A 20,581-nucleotide genomic window follows, 5' to 3' on the forward strand; every position below is an offset into this window, starting at 1 on the left:
TATTTAATAAACCACTGTTAAATAAAAAGAAAAAAGCAATTTTATGTTTAGTTTTCTCCTTCCTGCTGTACCAAATCTGTACCGAACCGTGACTTTAATACCGAGGTACGTACCAAACCGTCATTTTAGTGTACCGTTACACTCCTCTCACACACACACACACACACACACACACACATGCTGACTACCAAATAATTTCACTAAAAATTATGAGAACAGAAAGATTTTTTTATATTAAAAAACGTGCAATGAAAAACACCTGCATTATTTTCACTTTGTAATGTCATTGATTGAATCATTGAAAAATATAACAGGAAGAGAAAATAATAGATTCGTTTTTTATTATTATTTAAATAAATAAACAAAAAAAGTAAATATTTCAGTGATGCTTTGGATGAACAATATATAACAGCGTTAATAAATATAAATAACAGTATTTGACAGTTTTTAGCGCCTCACAAGCTCAGCCTCTTGTACGTCACGTCTTCTCACAGGAACGCGTACAGCAGTGGAGCGCGCGCCGTTCACAAAAGCAGCTTGTGTTTCCGTCCGCTGAAGAGGTGCTTTTCTATAGCGACTTCTATGTTGGGCTTGTTCAGACAACGACAAGTCAAGAATCTGAAGAAGAACGATTCAGTGTAATTGCCGTTTGGTGCTGCTTTATAAAGGCAGAGCGCCAACAGCTATTCACTCATCCTGTTAGCATTAGACTTTAGAGAATTTTTATTTACGATTATTATTTTTCAGCAATATTATGATGTTGTTTTTGCTCTGTGATCATGTGTACATTTGAATGTTGTGGCTGATGTAACCACTGTAATCACTACAACTGTTGATGAAGTCCACTCAGAAACTGATCTTGGTGTCTTGAACTTGGTCTTAATTTGAACAAGAATAATACTATTTTAAGGGATTATTATCCTTATATTTTTCCCATCGTGATTTACATTTAACACACAATAAAGCAAAAAGTAAACAAAAAGTAATAAAACATTAAACCCACACAGATTTAGTATTTAATATCTCAGTCTCTCTGTGGTTGTGTAGTTTCTGCTGAACTGAGAGATTGTGTTGTTGTTCTGCAGGTTGTTTGATTGTAATATCACAGCTGAAGGTTGTGCTGCTCTGGCTTCAGCTCTGAGATCAAACTCACACCTCAGAGAACTGAATCTGTCTGGGAATATAATAGGAGATGGAGGTCTGACGCTGCTCTCTGATGGACTGAAGGATCCTCACTGTAAACTGGAGAAACTGTGGTAAGATCATACTTTAATCTTAAGTGAAACAAGAATAATGTTATTTTAAGCCTTTAATTCCTATTGTATCATATTTGATCTAAATTATCAACATGATCAAAAACCTGTTACACACAATCTACTACTTCTGTTGTCTGATTGATAGATTATAGGTTTTTTAGCAAGTAAAAGGTCAAGTCAAGTCACCTTTATTTACAGTGGGTACGGAAAGTATTCAGACCCTCTTAAATTTTTCACTCTTTGTTATATTGCAGCCATTTGCTAAAATCATTTAAGTTCATTTTTTTTCCTCATTAATGTACACACAGCACCCCATATTGACAGAAAAACACAGAATTGTTGACATTTTTGCAGATTTATTAAAAAAGAAAAACTGAAATATCACATGGTCCTAAGTATTCAGACCCTTTGCTGTGACACTCATATATTTAACTCAGGTGCTGTTCATTTCTTCTGATCATCCTTGAGATGGTTCTACACCTTCATTTGAGTCCAGCTGTGTTTGATTATACTGATTGGACTTGATTAGGAAAGCCACACACCTGTCTATATAAGACCTTACAGCTCACAGTGCATGTCAGGGCAAATGAGAATCATGAGGTCAAAGGAACTGCCTGAAGAGCTCAGAGACAGAATTGTGGCAAGGCACAGATCTGGCCAAGGTTACAAAAAAATTTCTGCTGCACTTAAGGTTCCTAAGAGCACAGTGGCCTCCATAATCCTTAAATGGAAGACGTTTGGGACGACCAGAACCCTTCCTAGAGCTGGCCGTCTGAGCTATTGGGGGAGAAGAGCCTTGGTGAGAGAGGTAAAGAAGAACCCAAAGATCACTGTGGCTGAGCTCCAGAGATGCAGTCGGGAGATGGGAGAAAGTTGTAGAAAGTCAACCATCACTGCAGCCCTCCACCAGTCGGGGCTTTATGGCAGAGTGGCCCGACGGAAGCCTCTCCTCAGTGCAAGACACATGAAAAAACACCTGAAGGACTCCAAGATGGTGAGAAATAAGATTCTCTGGTCTGATGAGACCAAGATAGAACTTTTTGGCCTTAATTCTAAGCAGTATATGTGGAGAAAACCAGGCACTGCTCATCACCTGTCCAATACAGTCCCAACAGTGAAGCATGGTGGTGGCAGCATCATGCTGTGGGGTGTTTTTCAGCTGCAGGGACAGGACGACTGGTTGCAATCGAGGGAAAGATGAATGCAGCCAAGTACAGGGATATCCTGGACAAAAACCTTCTCCACACCTTTATTTATATAGTGCTTTTTACAATGCAGATTGTGTCAAAGCAGCTTTACAGTGATAACTGGTAAATAATTTTGGCTGCACAGCAGCTTTTAAAGAAAATGGTCATTGTCCAGCTTAAATTCAGTTTTGATTCATTCTGTTGTAAAAATCAGTAGTTATTAATTTAGGTAATTTATCTATATATCAGCACTGGAGAAAACAGTGACGTAATCGTCCAGCTCAGTTCTGTTCGCATACAATAGTGTCAATCTAGACAGATCAAAAACATTGTTGAATATCAAGTGTCCCCAGGTCTTTTAGTATAGTTTTAAAATGTGTCTCTTCAGCTCGTGGTTCACGTGTGTCTTTTTGCTTTTAAATCTTTACCAAATTTTATGAAGTAAACAAGAATAACCTTTATATTGTTAATAATATTTCAAGATGATCATTTTCTAGACTAAAGCGAGTCGACTGAGGTTTACTTAGTCATCCATACATCTTTTGTACCGCTCTGCACATTTTCTAAGTTGAACTGAGAGATTGTGTCGTTGTTCTGCAGGTTGAGTCAGTGTAATATCACAGATGAAGGTTGTGCTGCTCTGACTTCAGCTCTGAGATCAAACTCACACCTCAGAGAACTGGGTCTGAAAGGGAATAACGTTGGAGATGCAAGTTTGAAGAGTCTCTCTGCTTTAAAAGATGATCCACATTATAAACTGGAGACACTGCTGTAAGTATTGATTCATATAATATAATAAAATAATTTGACCTTGTCGATCCTCTGAACAGATGTGTCAGCAGTAATGCACATGTTACTGTCTGTGTTTTATTTTACTGACAGCTATGGATTATGGTGAATATGGAGCCACTATAGAGACATCATCATCAACACTGAAGTCACGTGACCTTTCCTGGACTTTACTGTATATAAATGTACATGATTTTTTTGTAAAAAATCTAATAAAGTCTTCCTCTCATTCATGCATTTGTGAATTGTTTTTTTTATCATCCATCTCAGTGAAGAGAGCAGCTCAACACAATCACTACATCAACAGTACAGTGATCTTCAGCTGAGTTTAATCTGTGTTTCAGGGACTTTGATGTTTTATAGGATTTAATGATGATGGTTTTTAATGTCTTCCTGACATTTGATTAAAGCTGAAATCTGAAGAGGACATTTGCCGTTGTCTCATTATTATTTTTTTGTGGTGTGTGTGAAAGGCAAAAGGTTGTGATTAAAGTGCATATTTGTGTCATCACATGATCACATCACCACAAGTTGGCCTATATCTCTTCATATGCCAGCAGCCATATCACCCTGTATGCCAAGACTGGTTGCCCACTGAAGCTAAGCGGGGCTGAGACTGGTTTGTACGTGGATGGGAGACCACCTGGGAAAACTAAGGGCCTGTTTCCACCTGGTATTCGGATGTGTTTAGGTCGATCGGATCACAAGTGGATGACGTTAAATACTGGTATAAATGGGGTGTAAAACGTTTTGAGCTTGTCCACCTTCGACCACTTCCACATGTAGTTGAAAACCCATTTGTCTGGATTATGTTCATAGTAGAAAAGCTCATTTGGTCGAATGTGTTCAAACTGGGGTTGCAAAATTCCGGGAATTTTCAAAGCTGGAAACTTTCCATGGGAATTAACGGGAACATATGGGCAAAAACAGGGAATTTGCAAAATTGCAGATTAGCCTATAACAGGGTACTTAAATTTAGTTGAAAAAAACATCTTGCGGCATAATTTTGGTTAAAACAACCAGATTTAATGCAATTTCAGTTTTTACCCTGACGTTCACACAGCACATTACTTACTGCAGAGCTATTGAGGCCACACCCCCTGCATGCACTGTGCATTCCCCCAGTCCATAACATACACATTTGATCAAAAATATAGAAAAAACTGTAATATTGTGAAATATAACCACAATTTAAAATAATGGTTTTCTATTTTAATATACATTAAAATATCATTTATTTCTGTGATGCAATGCTGAATTTTCAGCATCATTACTCCAGTCTTCAGTGTCACATGATCCTTCAGAAATCATTCTAATATGCTGATTTGATACTCCGTTATCAATGTTGGAAACAGTTGTGCTGCTTAATATTTTTTATAACTTGCGATACTTTTTTTCAGGATTCTTTGATGAATAAAAATGTAAAGAACAGCATTTATTTAAAATAGAAATCTGTTGTAACAATATACACTACCAGTCAAAATTTTGGGGTCAGTCATTTTTTTTTTTTGAAAGAAATTAATACTTTTATTCAGCAAGGATGTGTGAAATTGATAAAAAAGTGATATTAACGTGATATTGTTAGAAAAGATTTCTGTTTTGAATAAATGCTGTTCTTTTTAACTTTTTATTCATCAATGAATCCTGAAAAAAGTATCACAGGTTCCAAAAAAATATTCAGCAGCACAACTGTTTCCACCATTGACAATAACTGAGTATCAAATCAGCATATTAGAATGATTTCTGAAGGATCATGTGACACTGAAATAAATAACATAACTGTTTCAATAAAAATATTTTAAACATTTATTAAATTAGAATTAATTGAATGCGAAAAAGAAATTTCATGTTATGACCAAACAAAATGTTTATATTTATGTTTGTATATGATACATTTTATATAAATATTATACATTTATATAAATTTCCCAAAATTTCCAATTAATTCCCATAAATTCTCATAAATTCCCGTAAATTCCCAATTCCCGTAAGTTTCCAAATTGGAATATTTCCAAAATTCCTCAGGTTAAGTTCCCGTGGAAAGTTTCCGGACATTTACCGGAAACTTTCCACCCATTTGCAACCCTAGTTCAAACAGCCACAAAAGGCCGCAAACTCTCCACCTACTGACTTAATGCGTAAACATTATGGGAAGCGGGCTAACTAGACGGGATTTAAACTTTGTCGGCTGAAGACCCAAGTTTGGTTTAAAAAGATGAAAAACATACAAAGCACAATGTTCTTCACCATTCCTGATTTCTAACACACACTCACAGCGTTCAGCGTGGTGTCAAGACTGTCAGAGCAGAAACGAAACCTGCTGCTCTCTGTTTCTCTCTGTCTCCTTTCACGGTCATATGTAATTTGCGTGAGCTTATTTCATCCATTAGATCTAAGGATCTGAAAAAAACATACATTTACTTCGAAGAAATCAGGACAGAAGTGGTCGAAAGTGGACAAAAGAGACTTAAAACAAGGTGTAAATGGGTATATGTCTCCCTCGTCCACTTGTAATCCAATGGACCAAAACGCATCTTAATACCAGGTGTAAACAGGGCCTAGGTTGCTGCTGAAAGAGGTGTTAGTGAGGCCAGCAGGGGGCGCTCACCCTGTGGTCTGTGTGGTTCCTAACGCCTCAGCAGTGACGGGGACACTATACTATCAAAAAGCACCATCATTTGGATGAGGCGTTAAACCGAGGTTCTGACACTCTGTGGTCATTAAAAATATTTAAAAATATAAATTAGGCTAATTAGATTGTGTCTTACACATAAAAGTCAATGATATTTGCTCGCCGTAACAGAATGGCTTCACAGAATTTTAGATGTTTGTATATTTACAAGTGAATAGTAATTGAATGGCAGGAAAAACAAAGTGTTAATTGTTCATATTCTCAAATAGGGCCTATAGGCTACACAATCTTAGCAAACAGTCAAACTAATATAATAATGCACTGCAGCATGAAGCTTTTTGTTGATTGTCACCATTGCTGAGATTCATATGCTGATTCTTGATGTCAGTGTGTGTCTGATTGATACTGTAGTTAAAAACTTATTGTCCAGCATGTTTTTAATTCTTCAAATGGTCTGATTGTCGTGACACTGCTGGAGCAAAAGCTGCAGTATCACAAGATCAGCAGAAAGTTTAGAGGCACTACACTAAACCCTAACAATCAGTGATGAGGTTTCAGACAAGCGACAACCTCCCCCAGTTTCTCTTGAAGCCAATCCACCTTATTCCTGACTAGCCTACTGCGTTTCCAATTATGGGTTGCACTTCCGGCTTGGGGAACTTCCATTTAAAAAGACTGAAACGAATCGTTTCAAATCATAAGGTTGCCCTACAAATAAAGCTTATCTGTCAGTTTGACTGAATGAGCTGTCAATTTTTCTTTCATGTTTTATTTTCAGACATCATGAGAATAACGTAACTTGGTATTTTAACGTAACATGTTATAACAAGAATATCTGTGGCAAGAGCTCTTTTCAGTCTCTGCTTTCTATCCTCGTGATTATTGGAGTTGGAAAATGAGCCTATTTTCAAAAAAAGTGGAGTGTTCCTTTAAGACGATCATTGAGCCAGAAAAGCCACATGAAAGTCAAGGTTCTAGCAAGGGCAGGTCTGCCAAGAAAGGCCGCCCCTCCGCTAAAGTCACCCCTAAACCCCACTTGGAAAGTGGCGAGGACAAAAATGAGTTCTGGACCCTGTACGGCTTGGTATGCAACTCCACTCAACGTCATTCACTGAACCTCTGCGGACTGACCTGCGACAGTGAGTACTCGCTTTTATTCAACACGGATGCTTTAAATTTATCAAAATTCACAGTAAAGACATTTATTATGTTACAAAAGATCTATATTTAAAGTCCCTCTGTAGTCAATAATTTTATCCGTTAAAACTCATCTTTAGTCACCAAAATTACATATTTAAACTTTTTTTCCTGTAAAAAAAAAAAATTCTTAATGCCTTAAAATAGCTTGAATGTAACTCTACACCCTTGCCTCATTTATTATACGCGAATCTATGAATATGATAATTAGCCCCGCCTCCACTTACTCACACAAGCTCAAGAGATCCACTCAGTCAACTTACTGAGGTAAACGCTCACAATGGTATAACTTTTACAACGTCAGACACATAATGATAATTAATATGATTAGCGTTTTGCTTGGCAACATTATCAAACAGCTAATAACGTGTAATGTTACACAAATCATGTTCGGATTCATGAGTCGGACAGCTGCCTTCTAACAATCAGTATCCTTAGAAATGCTTTGAACAACTCAGAACGTCAGTGGAGAAAGGTATATATATATATATATATATAACATTGTAATATGCATCATACACCCACCATATTGCTAAATCTACCCGATTTTTTTTCCATATCAACAGAAAAATATACCGAGTTAACCTTCTTTTGAGACTCCCTTGCGCGGTCAGTTAATGATATGCTAAAGCCCGCCGGCACGTTGACATGATTGGTTACAAGGTAGTTTGTGACATCAGAAACACAGCGGGTTTGAGACTGTCTTTGGTTCACTGCCGTTTTAAAGAGAAAATACTCAGCAATGGTGTTGACTGATGAATTTGCACATGGTTTGTCTTAAAGCATGTTAAAAACACCAGATAGACATATAAACAACATTAAAAAAACTTAATTTTCACCACAGGGGGGCTTTAAAATAAATGTTTTTCTTTTGAACTTTTTATTCATTAAAGAATTGGAGCTGCATGATTAATCGTTAAAAAAATCTCATTCCCAATGGCAATGATTCGACCAGATTTAAACATTTGACAAAATCACACCAAAACATTAAGATCTGTGTTTGCGCTGCTGCTGATCCAGAGAGAGTAGTTGTCATGATTCGGTATTAAACAGCTTCACACTTTCTTTTCAACCACACAGTATCATTATTTTCGAATATTCAAATTATCACAGAAGTACTGGTATAAAAGTTTATTGGATATAAACACTGATGTCAGCGGAAGCCATCAAAATAGAGCAAATCACCTTTTGAAAGTAGCTTTAAAGCTTGTGTCGATTACATCGTTACACCAGTTGGTGGAGACTGTTAAGTGACTGTTAAAAAGCGTATTTGTTTCTGAACGAATCTCATGAATGAATGATTCAATGACAAATGCAATTCATCCAGTAATAAAACAAGTGAAGTAGGCCTATTTATGGGTGAGTCATTGAATCATTCATTCAAACTATTTTTTTTAAACAATTCATTCCTATTAATTAACCCTTGTGCAACCTTATGGACATTTTTGTCCATTTCAGTTTTGTTTTTTGTTATAAGTGTGCCTTTGTTAATGCCAACTACATGAATTTTGGCTCAGGTGTTTATTTTTATTGGAATTTTAATATTTTACCCTCATTTCCTTCAAAAAATCAATTTTACCCTCCGTACAAAAAATACTCACACTCAGGACCTTAAAGACAAAAATGTCCACATTGAAACCCATTAAAACTGCAATTTTTTAACCCAGGGCCATTTGACTATAAAATGATACAATATTTGCAAATAGGCGTTCATTCTATCGGCAAGGCTTCAAATTTGACATTTTTACCATTTTTTACTAGATTGTGCCATATTTTCCAATTTGGCATATAAAAGAAATACTTGCTTTATTTGTGTTTTCTGCTTATGCATATTATAGAGTCAATTTGAAAAATAATGCAGCTATAATTGTGTGGGTATGTTGGTAAGGATGAACTGAAAATGTAATGTGTGTAATTAGTTTGAAAGAAATTATATTGTACTGGCAATCAAAAATCTATGAGTATATATGAGTAAATATGAGTCGCACCCGTGGCAGGGTCATAGGGCCATGTGAAAACTATGAAAAAGAAGGTTAATGAGCTTTGAGGTTTTTCTTTTTCGACCAAACACGCATCTTAACCCTTGATTGCACTTTTTCACTTGTTATTGTTTTTGTACGGAGATAAAAGGTATGCTTGAATTTGAAGTAGAAGTTCAGAAGCCCCTAAACACATTGTTTTAGTTTTCACCACAAGAAAATGCTGATTGTTTAGTCTGGTAGATTTTATACAAAGTTTGAGTTCACACAAGTGTCCTCACAGCCAAACCTATAAATATGTGGTGCTTGAGGGGTTGATCATTTCATTGTTTGAAGAGACGTTACTCAGCAGAGGAAGCTCTGAAGCTAGTGTTGCCCACTGACAGTGAGCACACAGGTGCATTAGAAGCTGAGGGTGTAAAGAAACCGATTTGTAAAGCATTAAAATTCTGAAAATGAATGAATGTTTGGTAATTATGAATAGAAGAGATGCTGATAAAAAAAACAGTCAGTGAAAGTGGAAAAAAATATTAATATATAATATTTCTATGACAGTTTTTTGGCATGGACATTTTTGTCCATTATGGACCTAAGTGTTAGTTTTTGTAAAAAATCTAACACTACATAAAAAATATAAATGCCTCAAAATTAATGTTGTTGTTCTTCATTGACACACCCAAGAATCTAATAAGCAAAGAAAAAAAATTCTGCTTAGCATTTAGTTTATGAAAATAAACTACTATTTTTATTTTTTTCATAAAAAAACACCTATGGCATTATGTAAACAAACCAGCATTTAAAGGGTTACAGTTCTTAAAATTAATGAATGTTTGGTATCTATGGATAGAACAGATGCTGGTTAAAAAATTGACATCAGTGAAAGTGGAAAAAAATATTAATAAATCATATTTTTATGACAGTTTTTGGACATGGACATTTTTGTCCATTTTGCACCTATGTGTAACTTTTTTTTTGATGCACAAGGGTTAAACGTTTTAAATAAAAACTACAGCAATTAAAGCTGCAGTCCGTAACTTTCGACGCTCTAGCGGATAATAAACAGAACTGCATCGGTCTTGTGGAAGAACATTGTAGCCGGAGCTACTTCTCTGTGTTTATGTCTATGACGAGTCACGCAGGTACTTTTACTCCACAGCGGTGCCGACCCGACCCATGATAGTCCGAATATAAACACTTATTATAGGTGTACCGTAGTGATTCAGGATAAGACAAAAACACGGTTTGGAAAATGGATTCATGATGTACTCGCTCATTATGTAATTTTTGTAAATTTTGAACTCAAAAAACGTTACAGACTGCAGCTTTAACATTTTGTCAGAACCTCTTGTAAATTATGTTTTTTTGTGTAGTTTGTCTGTTCAGACTCGTGGGAGAATCTTGATCTCTATTTGAAACAAACAAACAAAAAGCTCTACAAAGAATCCGATGAGGAAATGGGGAATGATCACGCTTTCCACAATAGTATGAAGCAGCACAACTATTTTCAACATTTATAATAATAAGAAATATTTTTTGAGAAGCAAATCATGTGACACTAAAGACTGGAGTAATGATGCTGAAAATTCAGCTTTGATCACAGGAATAGATTACATTTTAAAATATAGAAATATGTATTTTAAATAATATTTCACAGAATTACTTCATGAGATATATATAGGTCTATATATATATATAATATAGAAGTGTGTGTGTGTGTGTGTGTGCGTGTGTGTGTGTGTGAACAGGTTTATACTAATGTGATTTTTTTCTTTTTCAGAGCTGCTTGAGGTCCTTATAAATAAAATGTGAGTAAAATTGTACACACAATAGTACACAAATTACAGAAAATGCTATTACAGTATGAAGGTATTTTCGCAGTGAATCTTAATTTCTAGTGTAGTAAATTAGCTAAGCTATAATACAAAAAAATATACATTATTCTTGTAATGTGTTTGTAGACGTTTGAATTATTATTAATTTTGTTTATATAGAATATCGTGTTAACATTTATTCCACATAGAAATGATTTAGTAGTGAATCCTCGTAAGGCAGTTGAGTGCAAGTGTCCTGAAACTGTTCATCTGACTTTAACAGGACTGCAGTGATTCCTGACCCCGAAACTGCTAAACACATCCATAAAATGTAAGTGAATGAAACCTAAAACTGTTTAATGAGTTAATGGAAAACATGCAAGAATGTTAAACTGATATAGAGGTCTCTACAATAGCCACTATGGATAATTTCTTTTCTAAAAAGCATTCAGTCTTGGTTCTTTCAAAGCATAATATTTGGCACTTTCCTTTGACAGGATCTCGTTGATCTACCAGCCAGAGTGTGTCAATGCAAAGGCCTCTGTTTACTTCGCTGACTGTCCACAACCCTGAGTTTTAGACCTCCTGATCTGAATCCTGAACTTTGACACGCCCTGCTTTTCTTCTACATTTATATACTTAGTTTAGACAACAAATCTTATTCTGTACGAGTCATTAAAGCCTTTTGAAACGCAGTGTTGTGCTCATGAATTTAATTCATTCCTGTGTGTCTCTGTGGTCTGATGTAGTGAAAACTGAGTCAAACATTTCCATGTCTGTGGTGGACAATCCAAATCAGATGGAAAATATAAAACAGGCTTTGTTTTGAGAAGGAGTGTAAGAGAGTTGGTGGATGGTTTAGTGAAATGATGGATTGATGGTTCTCTAATTTGCCAATCAGTGGTTATGATGAGTAAGTTAAAATCCCCCTGTAGTCAATAATTTCATACCTTAAAACGCAAAATACTCAGCAATGGTGCTGACTGATGAATTTGCACATAGACATATAAACAACATTAAAACTTGATTTTCACCACGGGGGGCTTTATATGGAAGCCCGTTTCCGCCACTAAATAAAAAAATAAAAAGAGTAATTGCGACTTTTTATCTCAGAATTCTGACTTTTTATCTCTCGCAATTGCGAGTTTATATCTCACAATTGCGTGATATAAAGTCAGAACTGCGAGAAATAAAGTCGCAATTGCGTGATATAAAGTCAGAATTCTGAGATATAAACTCGCAATTCTGACTTTTTTTTCTCGCAATTGCGAGTTTATATCTCAGAGTTCTGACTTTTTTTTTCTTCTCGCAATTAACTGACAGTTTCTCTGTCTGTAACAATTCCGGACATCCAACATTTCTTGTACATCCAACGATAGCCGTGCTGCCGTTCTGATGTCTGAAGCTGTTGGTGTAGAAAATGTGCCACTTCAGCTTCGTCTGTTTTATTGCGCCTCCGCCACAGCTGATTCTTCTTATTATTACTATTATATTGTTATTATTGTGTCAAATTCATTAGTGTATCCATTCTGTTAAAAACAACTTTTATTCACCAAATACTTACACTGTATTTGCAGAATTGCATGATTTTACCCTTGAATGCCCCCTTTTATGGAGCCACCAGACTTGAGTTGCAAAGTTACAAAGTTGATGAAACATGATAGGTATTGGTGTTTTAGTATTAAGCCCACTAGATGGCAGTAAAAGCTGTTTTTTCTCCTTGAAACGAAACAATGATACTCATGTACAAGGTTACCGTGGAAACATGCTATATGCATATTCCTGCATAATGCATATGTCCGGAGACTAATCTTTATGTGTCTCCTCCAGTAAAATAAAAATTTCTTTATTGGTAAATCCGCGCTGAAAATAATCCTTTATGAGGTCTTCCATGTTATGTAGAATAATAACGAAGCACCAATCCTAATGGTCAGTCGCAGTGAAAGGCAACGCAAGCAAAGTAAGAAGTCAGAATTCTGACTTTATAACTCGCAATTGTGAGAAAAAAAGTAAGAATTGCGAGAAAAAAAGTCAGAATTCTGACTTTATATCACGCAATTGTGAGATATAAACTCGCAATTGCGAGATAAAAAGTCAGAATTCTGAGATAAAAAGTCGCAATTACTCTTTTTATTTTTTTATTTAGTGGCGGAAACGGGCTTCCATAGCTTTAAGATATTTTTACAGACTAATTTTTTCTCTTCCTGTTAGGCAGTATTTAGTGGGCAATATGTTAAGTATAAAGAACATTCACTAGACGGCGTGTTTGTTAACGAGTGGATTGTGGCGCTGAAATAAATGCCAACCTTGATTTTTTAGTACTGGGATAAAAACACACAAAATACCACAACAATAAATGTATTTATAGAACATTTATAATATAGTGAATTTTAAATGGACAGCATTATATTTAATGTGTCTGGCAACTTGAAAACGTGTTTTATTATATGTCTATAAACATTTAACAGATTTACTGTCAGTATACACCATAGTTATACAAATGAACTAAATGCATTTATATCCATTCAAATGAATGAAAATCAAAGGAATCATAGAAAAGGATTGGGCTAATAAGGTGTCTATGTATTTTATAGGTCTATTATACCTGCAGACCTGGAGATCTCCTGCTGCAGCCACACCCTTCTAGAGATCCAGTGTTGCCAAATTAGCAATTTTGTTGCCAGATTTAGCAACTTTTCAGACTATCCTAGCATTTTTTTCAAAAAGCACCTAAAAACAAATTTAGCAACTTTTGAAAAGTGACTCAAACAATAAAAAAAGGCACATTTTCATTTAAATTACACAAAAAGAGGAAAGCATTGAACAGCCAAGCAGCGCATCAGCCTGGAGAGAGCTGAAGAAAGATGGCTGTACACACATCATATGTGAATTAAGTTGATAATCGTAATTGTTCAATAGACACAGACAGGTCGTCTGCCGAAAACTGACTGCTGTCCGCGGGAGCGCGCGCAGCATGTTTAAAGGGTATCGCCCCTGTTTCTACACGTCTACAGCTGCTTTTATCATGATCAAACGGCCATAACCTGCAAATACATATAACTCTGTGTCCGTGGTAATATGTCCGTGATAATAACAAAGAAACTCTTCCTGTAACGGATTAATCAAAATTATTAATTTAATTAATTTTCCGTTTATTGCTTAATCGAGCCTGATTTTTACGTGATTTCGGCACGACACCTGCTTCAGAGCAGCCATAAATCGGCTGTGTGAAGATGCCTTTAGGAGGCCACGGAATTAGTCTGGAGGAGCTGAACGTGCAGCGCCAGGTCTGGGAAGATGGAATGGGATGGAGCATCGAATAATTATATAAGTATGAATATTTGTATAGCTATGTGTGTATATATGAAAGAATGGAAAAGAGCAAAAACAAGGAAGAAATTGATTATAAATAAACCATGACTGCATAACAGCAAATGTAGGTGGCGGTAATGCACACAGGATGCAACGCGCCAACAAAAACAAACCCGGAAGTGGAAAAAGACATTCCCCTGAAAATTAGTTGTCAACACTGCTCGAGACACGGATCTGCACTTCGGATTCTAAACGGAAAAAATAAACCATCTGGGTGTGTTTGGAGTACTCATTTCAACATACTAGGATTTCGGACACAATAATTCTCATTTTGAATACTTTTTATGACGGATACTATGCGAATTGGGATGTAGCAGAGTGAAAGTGAAAGTAAAATCCATCGGCCTGTTGTCCTTTAAGAAAACAGAAACATCTCGCCAATAGAATCAAAGAGTTTCCTTCATGTAGATTTTCTTGACGGAACATCAGTGTCCACAGACACATTTCCACTGAGGTGAGTGTTACAGACACAGTTTAAGTTATCGCTTAAATTTTTCTACATGGCCTCTGTATGGCGTCTCACTTCAGGCCAGGGCATTTTGTTTTGCTAATAACATTATTTTACATTTATTTTAATATAATTCTAAATACATCTTTATGTTTTAAAGGAGACTAATGAATTTGCGTTCAAAACGCCAATACTTCGTGCTAGAAATAACAAACAATGTTTAAGATTGTTATGCTGTGAAAATCTTTTAGTGCGATTTTTGTATTTGAATATTTAGCTCCTGACATCATATACAGAAGATTTAAAGAGTTGGTTTTCTCTAATAGATTTGTCTTTCAAGTTTTTTTTTTTTGGCACAAAGTACAGGAATACTGACTGTAAGTAATGTGGTGCAGTACGATGATATTCGCTAGTTTAGGACATTTTTTGTTATTTTATCCTCAAAACTTCGCCATGTAAAGAGTTGACAGGTATTGAAAGTCTTGGATTATTAATATAATTATGTGGTTTTACAGAGGCACATTGAACCTGTGTCATATCAACCTTATGTATCCTCATGTGTAGGATTTGGTCTTTTAGGTAAAATATGATTTTCATGCACATGGATCCATTTTGACGATTTCCTGAGAATGACTAATGATAATTAATATAGCATAAATACTCTAAATTCCCTTCATGTTTTGTTTCAGATCAGTACCCTGTGAAGAGTGACCGGTCAATGGATCGTCCCGCTGATCCTGGGTTTAGGTGAGTGCTTTACTAAACCACTTATCTTGTTACACCTGTGTTGAAACTAAGAAAATTGCTCATTAATGCTGTGAAGGGACTAAAGTGTTTTATGTAATGCATTTCAGACATTAATTAGAAGATGCACTTGCTGTAAAGTCGCCAGCGGCATAATAAATATTAGTCACCTGAATCAGTTCATTACAAAAGTCATGAATTTAAGAATGTGATTTACATTCACTTGTGTTCAACTTCACTGCACAGATCGGACCCTCCAGAACTCAGCTGTGTGTCCATGAAGAGTGACCGGTCAATGGATCGTCCCGTTAAATTTGGTGGACACACTGATCCTTGGTTTAGGTGAGTGCTGTACTAAACCACTGATCTTGTTACATCTGAGTTGAAACTAAGAAAATTGTTCATTAATGCTGTAAAGGGACTAAAATGTATTAAAGGTTCCCTAGAATACTATTTCACAAGATGTAACATGTAGATGTAAGGTGTCCCCCGAATGTGTCTGTGAAGTTTCAGCTCAAAATACCCCATAGATTTTTTTTATTATACCATGTTTTAACTGCCTATTTTGGCAGTTTTGATTAAAAATGCGCCGATTCTGTGCGTGTACACCTTTAAATGCTCGTGCTCCCCGCCCCCAAGCTCGCGACTGCCATTAAACACTGCATAAACAATAGAATAAGTTCATACAGCTAATATAACTCTCAAAATGGATCTTTACAAAGTGTTTGTGATCCAGCATATCAGATAACTTAAGTATGGCATGTATTTGTGGATGTTTACGTTTGATTCTGAATGAGTTTAATAGTGCTGCGTGGCTAACGGGGCTAATGCTACACACTTGGAGAGATTTATAAAGAATGAAGATGGGGTTATGAATTGTACAGACTGCAGGCTTATCTTGTAATATCTGTGTTGAAACTAAGAAAATTGTTCATTAATGCTGTAAATTGATTAAAGTGATTGTATGTAATGCATTTCAGATGTTATAATTAAAAAATCTTAATTAACAGCTCCAATATGTGGATGTGCACCTGCTGTAAAGTCTCCAGCAGCATAATAAATATTAGTGGAATAATTCAGTCACCTAAATCAGTTCATTACAAAAGTCATACATTTAAGAGTGTGTGATTTACATTCACTTGTGTTCAACTTCACTGCACAGACCAGATCCTCCAGAATCCAGCTGTGTGTCCATGAAGAGTGACCAGTCAATGGATCGTCCCGTTAAATTTAGTGGACACACTGATCCTGGGTTTAGGTAAACACTTTACTAAACCACTTATCTTGTTATATCTGTGTTGAAACTAATAAAATTGTTCATTAATGCTGTAAATTGACTAAAGTGATTGTATGTAATGCATTTCAGATGTTATAATTAAAAAATCTTAATTAACAGCTCCAATATGTGGATGTGCACCTGCTGTAAAGTCTCCAGCAGCATAATAAATATTAGTGGAATAATTCAGTCACCTAAATCAGTTCATTACAAAAGTCATACATTTAAGAGTGTGTGATTTACATTCACTTGTGTTCAACTTCACTGCACAGACCAGATCCTCCAGAATCCAGCTGTGTGTCCATGAAGAGTGACCAGTCAATGGATCGTCCCGTTAAATTTAGTGGACACACTGATCCTGGGTTTAGGTAAACACTTTACTAAACCACTTATCTTGTTATATCTGTGTTGAAACTAATAAAATTGTTCATTAATGCTGTAAATTGACTAAAGTGATTGTATGTAATGCATTTCAGATGTTATAATTAAAAAATCTTAATTAACAGCTCCAATATGTGGATGTGCACCTGCTGTAAAGTCTCCAGCAGCATAATAAATATTAGTGGAATAATTCAGTCACCTAAATCAGTTCATTACAAAAGTCATACATTTAAGAGTGTGATTTACATTCACTTGTGTTCAACTTCACTGCACAGATCGGACCCTCCAGAACCCAGCTCTGTGTCCATGAAGAGTGACCAGTCAATGGATCGTCCCGTTAAATTTAGTGGACACACTGATCCTGGGTTTAGGTAAACACTTTACTAAACCACTTATCTTGTTATATCTGTGTTGAAACTAATAAAATTGTTCATTAATGCTGTAAATTGACTAAAGTGATTGTATGTAATGCATTTCAGATGTTATAATTAAAAAATCTTAATTAACAGCTCCAATATGTGGATGTGCACCTGCTGTAAAGTCTCCAGCAGCATAATAAATATTAGTGGAATAATTCAGTCACCTAAATCAGTTAATTACAAAAGTCATACATTTAAGAGTGTGTGATTTACATTCAGCATGTAGAATCGGTGTCGGGCAGAGAGAGAACTCTGATTGGCTGTTCAGTTTATTAGGACTGCCCCTAATATTTGACTAACCATTAGTCAACTAGAAGAGGCTTGGTTGACCAAAATTGTATTAGTCGTTTAGTCGCAGAAAAAAAGAACTCGTGGAAGTGGTGAAAACACGCATACTGTGATGGCCAGATCGTTTAACGGCACGAAATCCAAACATTCGCCTATCGTTCATCGACCTCCAATATGACATGAAGTAGCAACTTCTGCTTGCTCTAATGTTAACATAGATAAATGTGTGCTATTATTAGTGTTTGTGTGGAGAGCGCGCTTACTGCATGACACAGAGGCGCCGGTGCGATCACTTGCATTTAACTTAAAGTCCCCCTTAGTCAACAATTTTATCCCTTAAAACTCATCTTTGATCACCAAAATGACATATTTAAATGTTCCTGTGAAAAAAAAATTCTTCATTCTTTAAAATAGCTTGAATGTAACTCTACACCCTTGCTTCATTTAGTATACACAGATCTATGAATATGCTAATTAGCCCCACCTCCACTCACTCGCACAAGTTACTGAGGTAAACGCTAAACAATAGTATCACTTTTTGAAACGTCGGACGCATGACGGTAATTAATATGATTAGCCTTTTGCTTGAGTATGTTATCAAACAGCTAATAATGTGTTGGTAATGTTACACAAACCATGTTCTCGTTCGCCATCTCAGAGTCAGACAGCTGCCTTCTTCAGAGTGGTAATAGTTAATGATATGCTAAAGCCCATCGGCACGTTGACGTGATTGGTTATAAGTTAGTTTGTGATGTCAGAAACACCGGTGATTTCGAACTGTGTTTTTGAACTGTCTTAGGATCACTGCAGTTTTAAAATACTCAGCAATGGTGAATTTGCACACGGTTTGTCTCAAAGCTTATTAAAAACACCACATAGACATATAAACAACATTAAAAACTTGATTTTCACCACAGGGGGACTTTAAAATGCTCTGTCATTTTTGGTCATACAGATAAGAGTAATGCAACTGTAAAGGGTCTACTTTTATTTCTGTAAACTCACAATAACAACAAAACGTTGTGCTTTTGTAAAATAATGAAAACACTCAGGATGTGCTTTCTGCCATCTCAGTCACAAAAAATGAACCAAAACTCAGCGAATACTTACCTCACAGACACAAGAAATATCTATAGAAACTTGAAACGTCTGCTTTTAAAGTGCCCCTATAATGCTATTTGAAAGGTTAGCACATGTGGGAACTGAACTGTATCAATAACGGTGCATACGTTAGTTGAGCACTAACGTGAATGACTGATGTAACATTACAGTTTGTAAAACAAATCTTGCTCCATCCTTTATCATTAATGAAAGTAGTAAGAACAAGAGACAATCTGCAGAAATGGACACAGTTTTAGGTAACAGTGGCCTACAGCTGATTAGCAGAAGTATTTCACAGACAGTAATAACATGAGTTAGACGGAGACATACGCAATATAGCTAAAACGCAAAACTATGTATTTTGAACACTCGTATAAAATACATCAATAATTAATTACACAGGTTGTGATTCTGTGGAGCAAGCTGGTCCAAATAAAGCAGGTTTCTTTAATCACTGATTCTTCACAGCCTCATCTTTTGGAAGTGAAAATAAACTGAATTTACTTCCATAGCGCAGAGCACAGCCTCTTGTCGACATGTTATCCACACGAACGAGCTACAGCGTTTGAAAAAGGGTTCAAGTTTTTGCGGGATGTCCATGCAGAACGTAGGCCGGCATTATGCAAATGTGTTAACTTGTGACGTGTGAACTTCACGGAAATGGGATTCAAATTACAAATGACTCGTTTAAGCGGTTCAGAGTCATCTCCTTCTTTTGAATGACAATAGCTTTATTTATGATGCACTTTCAGCTTTACAACTTTGCAGACTGTTTACATTCACATACAGCTACATTACACGCTGCATGAAAGGTCATTTTTAAAAATAACATTGGCACTTGAAATGAACCAATTCAAATGGAAAATAAATATTCTCAGATTATGGAATACATATAGGCGTGTCCACTATATGGAGATGACGAGTCAGCATCGTCGACTTAATCTCTGCAGCCGAAAACATTATCAATAAATGATTAATATGTTTAGACGGTCTCCTTCTGTTTTTCAAGACATATAAGAGAATTACTTTTGCCGTTGCACTGTGCCACGCTTTATGCGTGTGCTTGAGTGCTGATTAGGCTATGTATTACACGTGTTCCAAATTATTATACAAGTGGCATATCAGTAAGATTTCAGTACAATAAACGTTCAGATTTTAGTTTTTCTAAGAAAATGTTTGTTTGTTTGTTTGTTTGTTTATCCATGTCTTTTTAGATAACTGGTATCAATCTCAGACAAAATAATTTGCCAAGTCTATGGAAACCCTACTTAGAGGTTGTTCCACATTATTAAGCAAGTCACAGTTCTCATGCAATATGGGGAGGAAGAAAGATCTTTCTGAAGATGAAAAGCATGAAATGATCCAATGTTGTGCAAAAGGCATGAAAACAACTAATATTGTGTGAAAACTGAATGGAGATTATCAAATTATCATAAGATTTGTGAGTGATTTAGAGCACAGCAGAACTCGGTCAGATAAAGGCTTATTAATGAAAGTTCCTGTCAAAAAAATGTATTGTATTAAAAGGGCAGCTATAAAAAAAGCCAGTGTTGAGCAGCAAACAGGTATTTGAAGCTGCTGGTGTCTCTGGAGTCTCAAGAAGCTCTCCATGCAGGCTGGCAGTTATGTGTAAAGATGCATTTTAGCCACCACTAACCAAACCTCACAAAGAGAAACATTTACAGTGGGTGTAGAAATAAA

The 20,581-nt window shown here is 36.0% G+C and overlaps 1 protein-coding gene and 2 long non-coding RNA genes across 54 annotated transcripts in view; 2 read left to right on the forward strand and 1 right to left on the reverse strand.

Moving 5' to 3' along the window:
- The window catches only part of LOC127520007 (NACHT, LRR and PYD domains-containing protein 12-like), a 125,655-nt gene that overhangs the window by 47,426 nt on the left and 57,648 nt on the right, over nucleotides 1-20,581 (forward strand). For 17 of the 50 annotated variants that reach the window (XM_051907881.1, XM_051907806.1, XM_051907841.1 and 14 more), the window contains exon 13: nucleotides 1,115-1,256. The exons of 12 other annotated variants lie outside the window; for them this stretch is intronic. In XM_051907881.1, coding sequence (XP_051763841.1) covers nucleotides 1,115-1,256 — 142 coding nt within the window. Of the gene's footprint in view, nucleotides 1-1,085; nucleotides 1,257-3,043; nucleotides 3,073-14,325; nucleotides 14,678-15,360; nucleotides 15,419-15,661; nucleotides 15,758-16,577; nucleotides 16,674-16,963; nucleotides 17,060-17,347; nucleotides 17,444-20,581 lie in introns of those variants that run through there. 21 more of the 50 variants (XM_051908128.1, XM_051907904.1, XM_051908046.1 and 18 more) reach the window with 11 other exon arrangements.
- Nucleotides 1-20,581, reverse strand: part of LOC127520210 (uncharacterized) — an 84,210-nt gene that overhangs the window by 7,312 nt on the left and 56,317 nt on the right. Inside the window, exons 3-4 of one of the 3 annotated variants that reach the window (XR_007932067.1) lie at nucleotides 2,504-2,899; nucleotides 1,263-1,442 (exon numbers count right to left, since the gene is read on the reverse strand). The exons of the other annotated variants lie outside the window; for them this stretch is intronic. This is a non-coding gene — a long non-coding RNA (uncharacterized LOC127520210). Of the gene's footprint in view, nucleotides 1-1,262; nucleotides 1,443-2,503; nucleotides 2,900-20,581 lie in introns of those variants that run through there. 3 annotated transcript variants of the gene reach the window in all.
- On the forward strand, nucleotides 6,650-11,176 carry LOC127520225 (uncharacterized). Its single transcript, XR_007932069.1, has 3 exons — nucleotides 6,650-7,003; nucleotides 10,818-10,845; nucleotides 11,135-11,176. It is a non-coding gene; the product is annotated as an uncharacterized LOC127520225 (long non-coding RNA).

Source organism: Ctenopharyngodon idella, chromosome 1, assembly GCF_019924925.1.
Source record: "Ctenopharyngodon idella isolate HZGC_01 chromosome 1, HZGC01, whole genome shotgun sequence".
Lineage (NCBI taxonomy): Eukaryota > Metazoa > Chordata > Actinopteri > Cypriniformes > Xenocyprididae > Ctenopharyngodon > Ctenopharyngodon idella.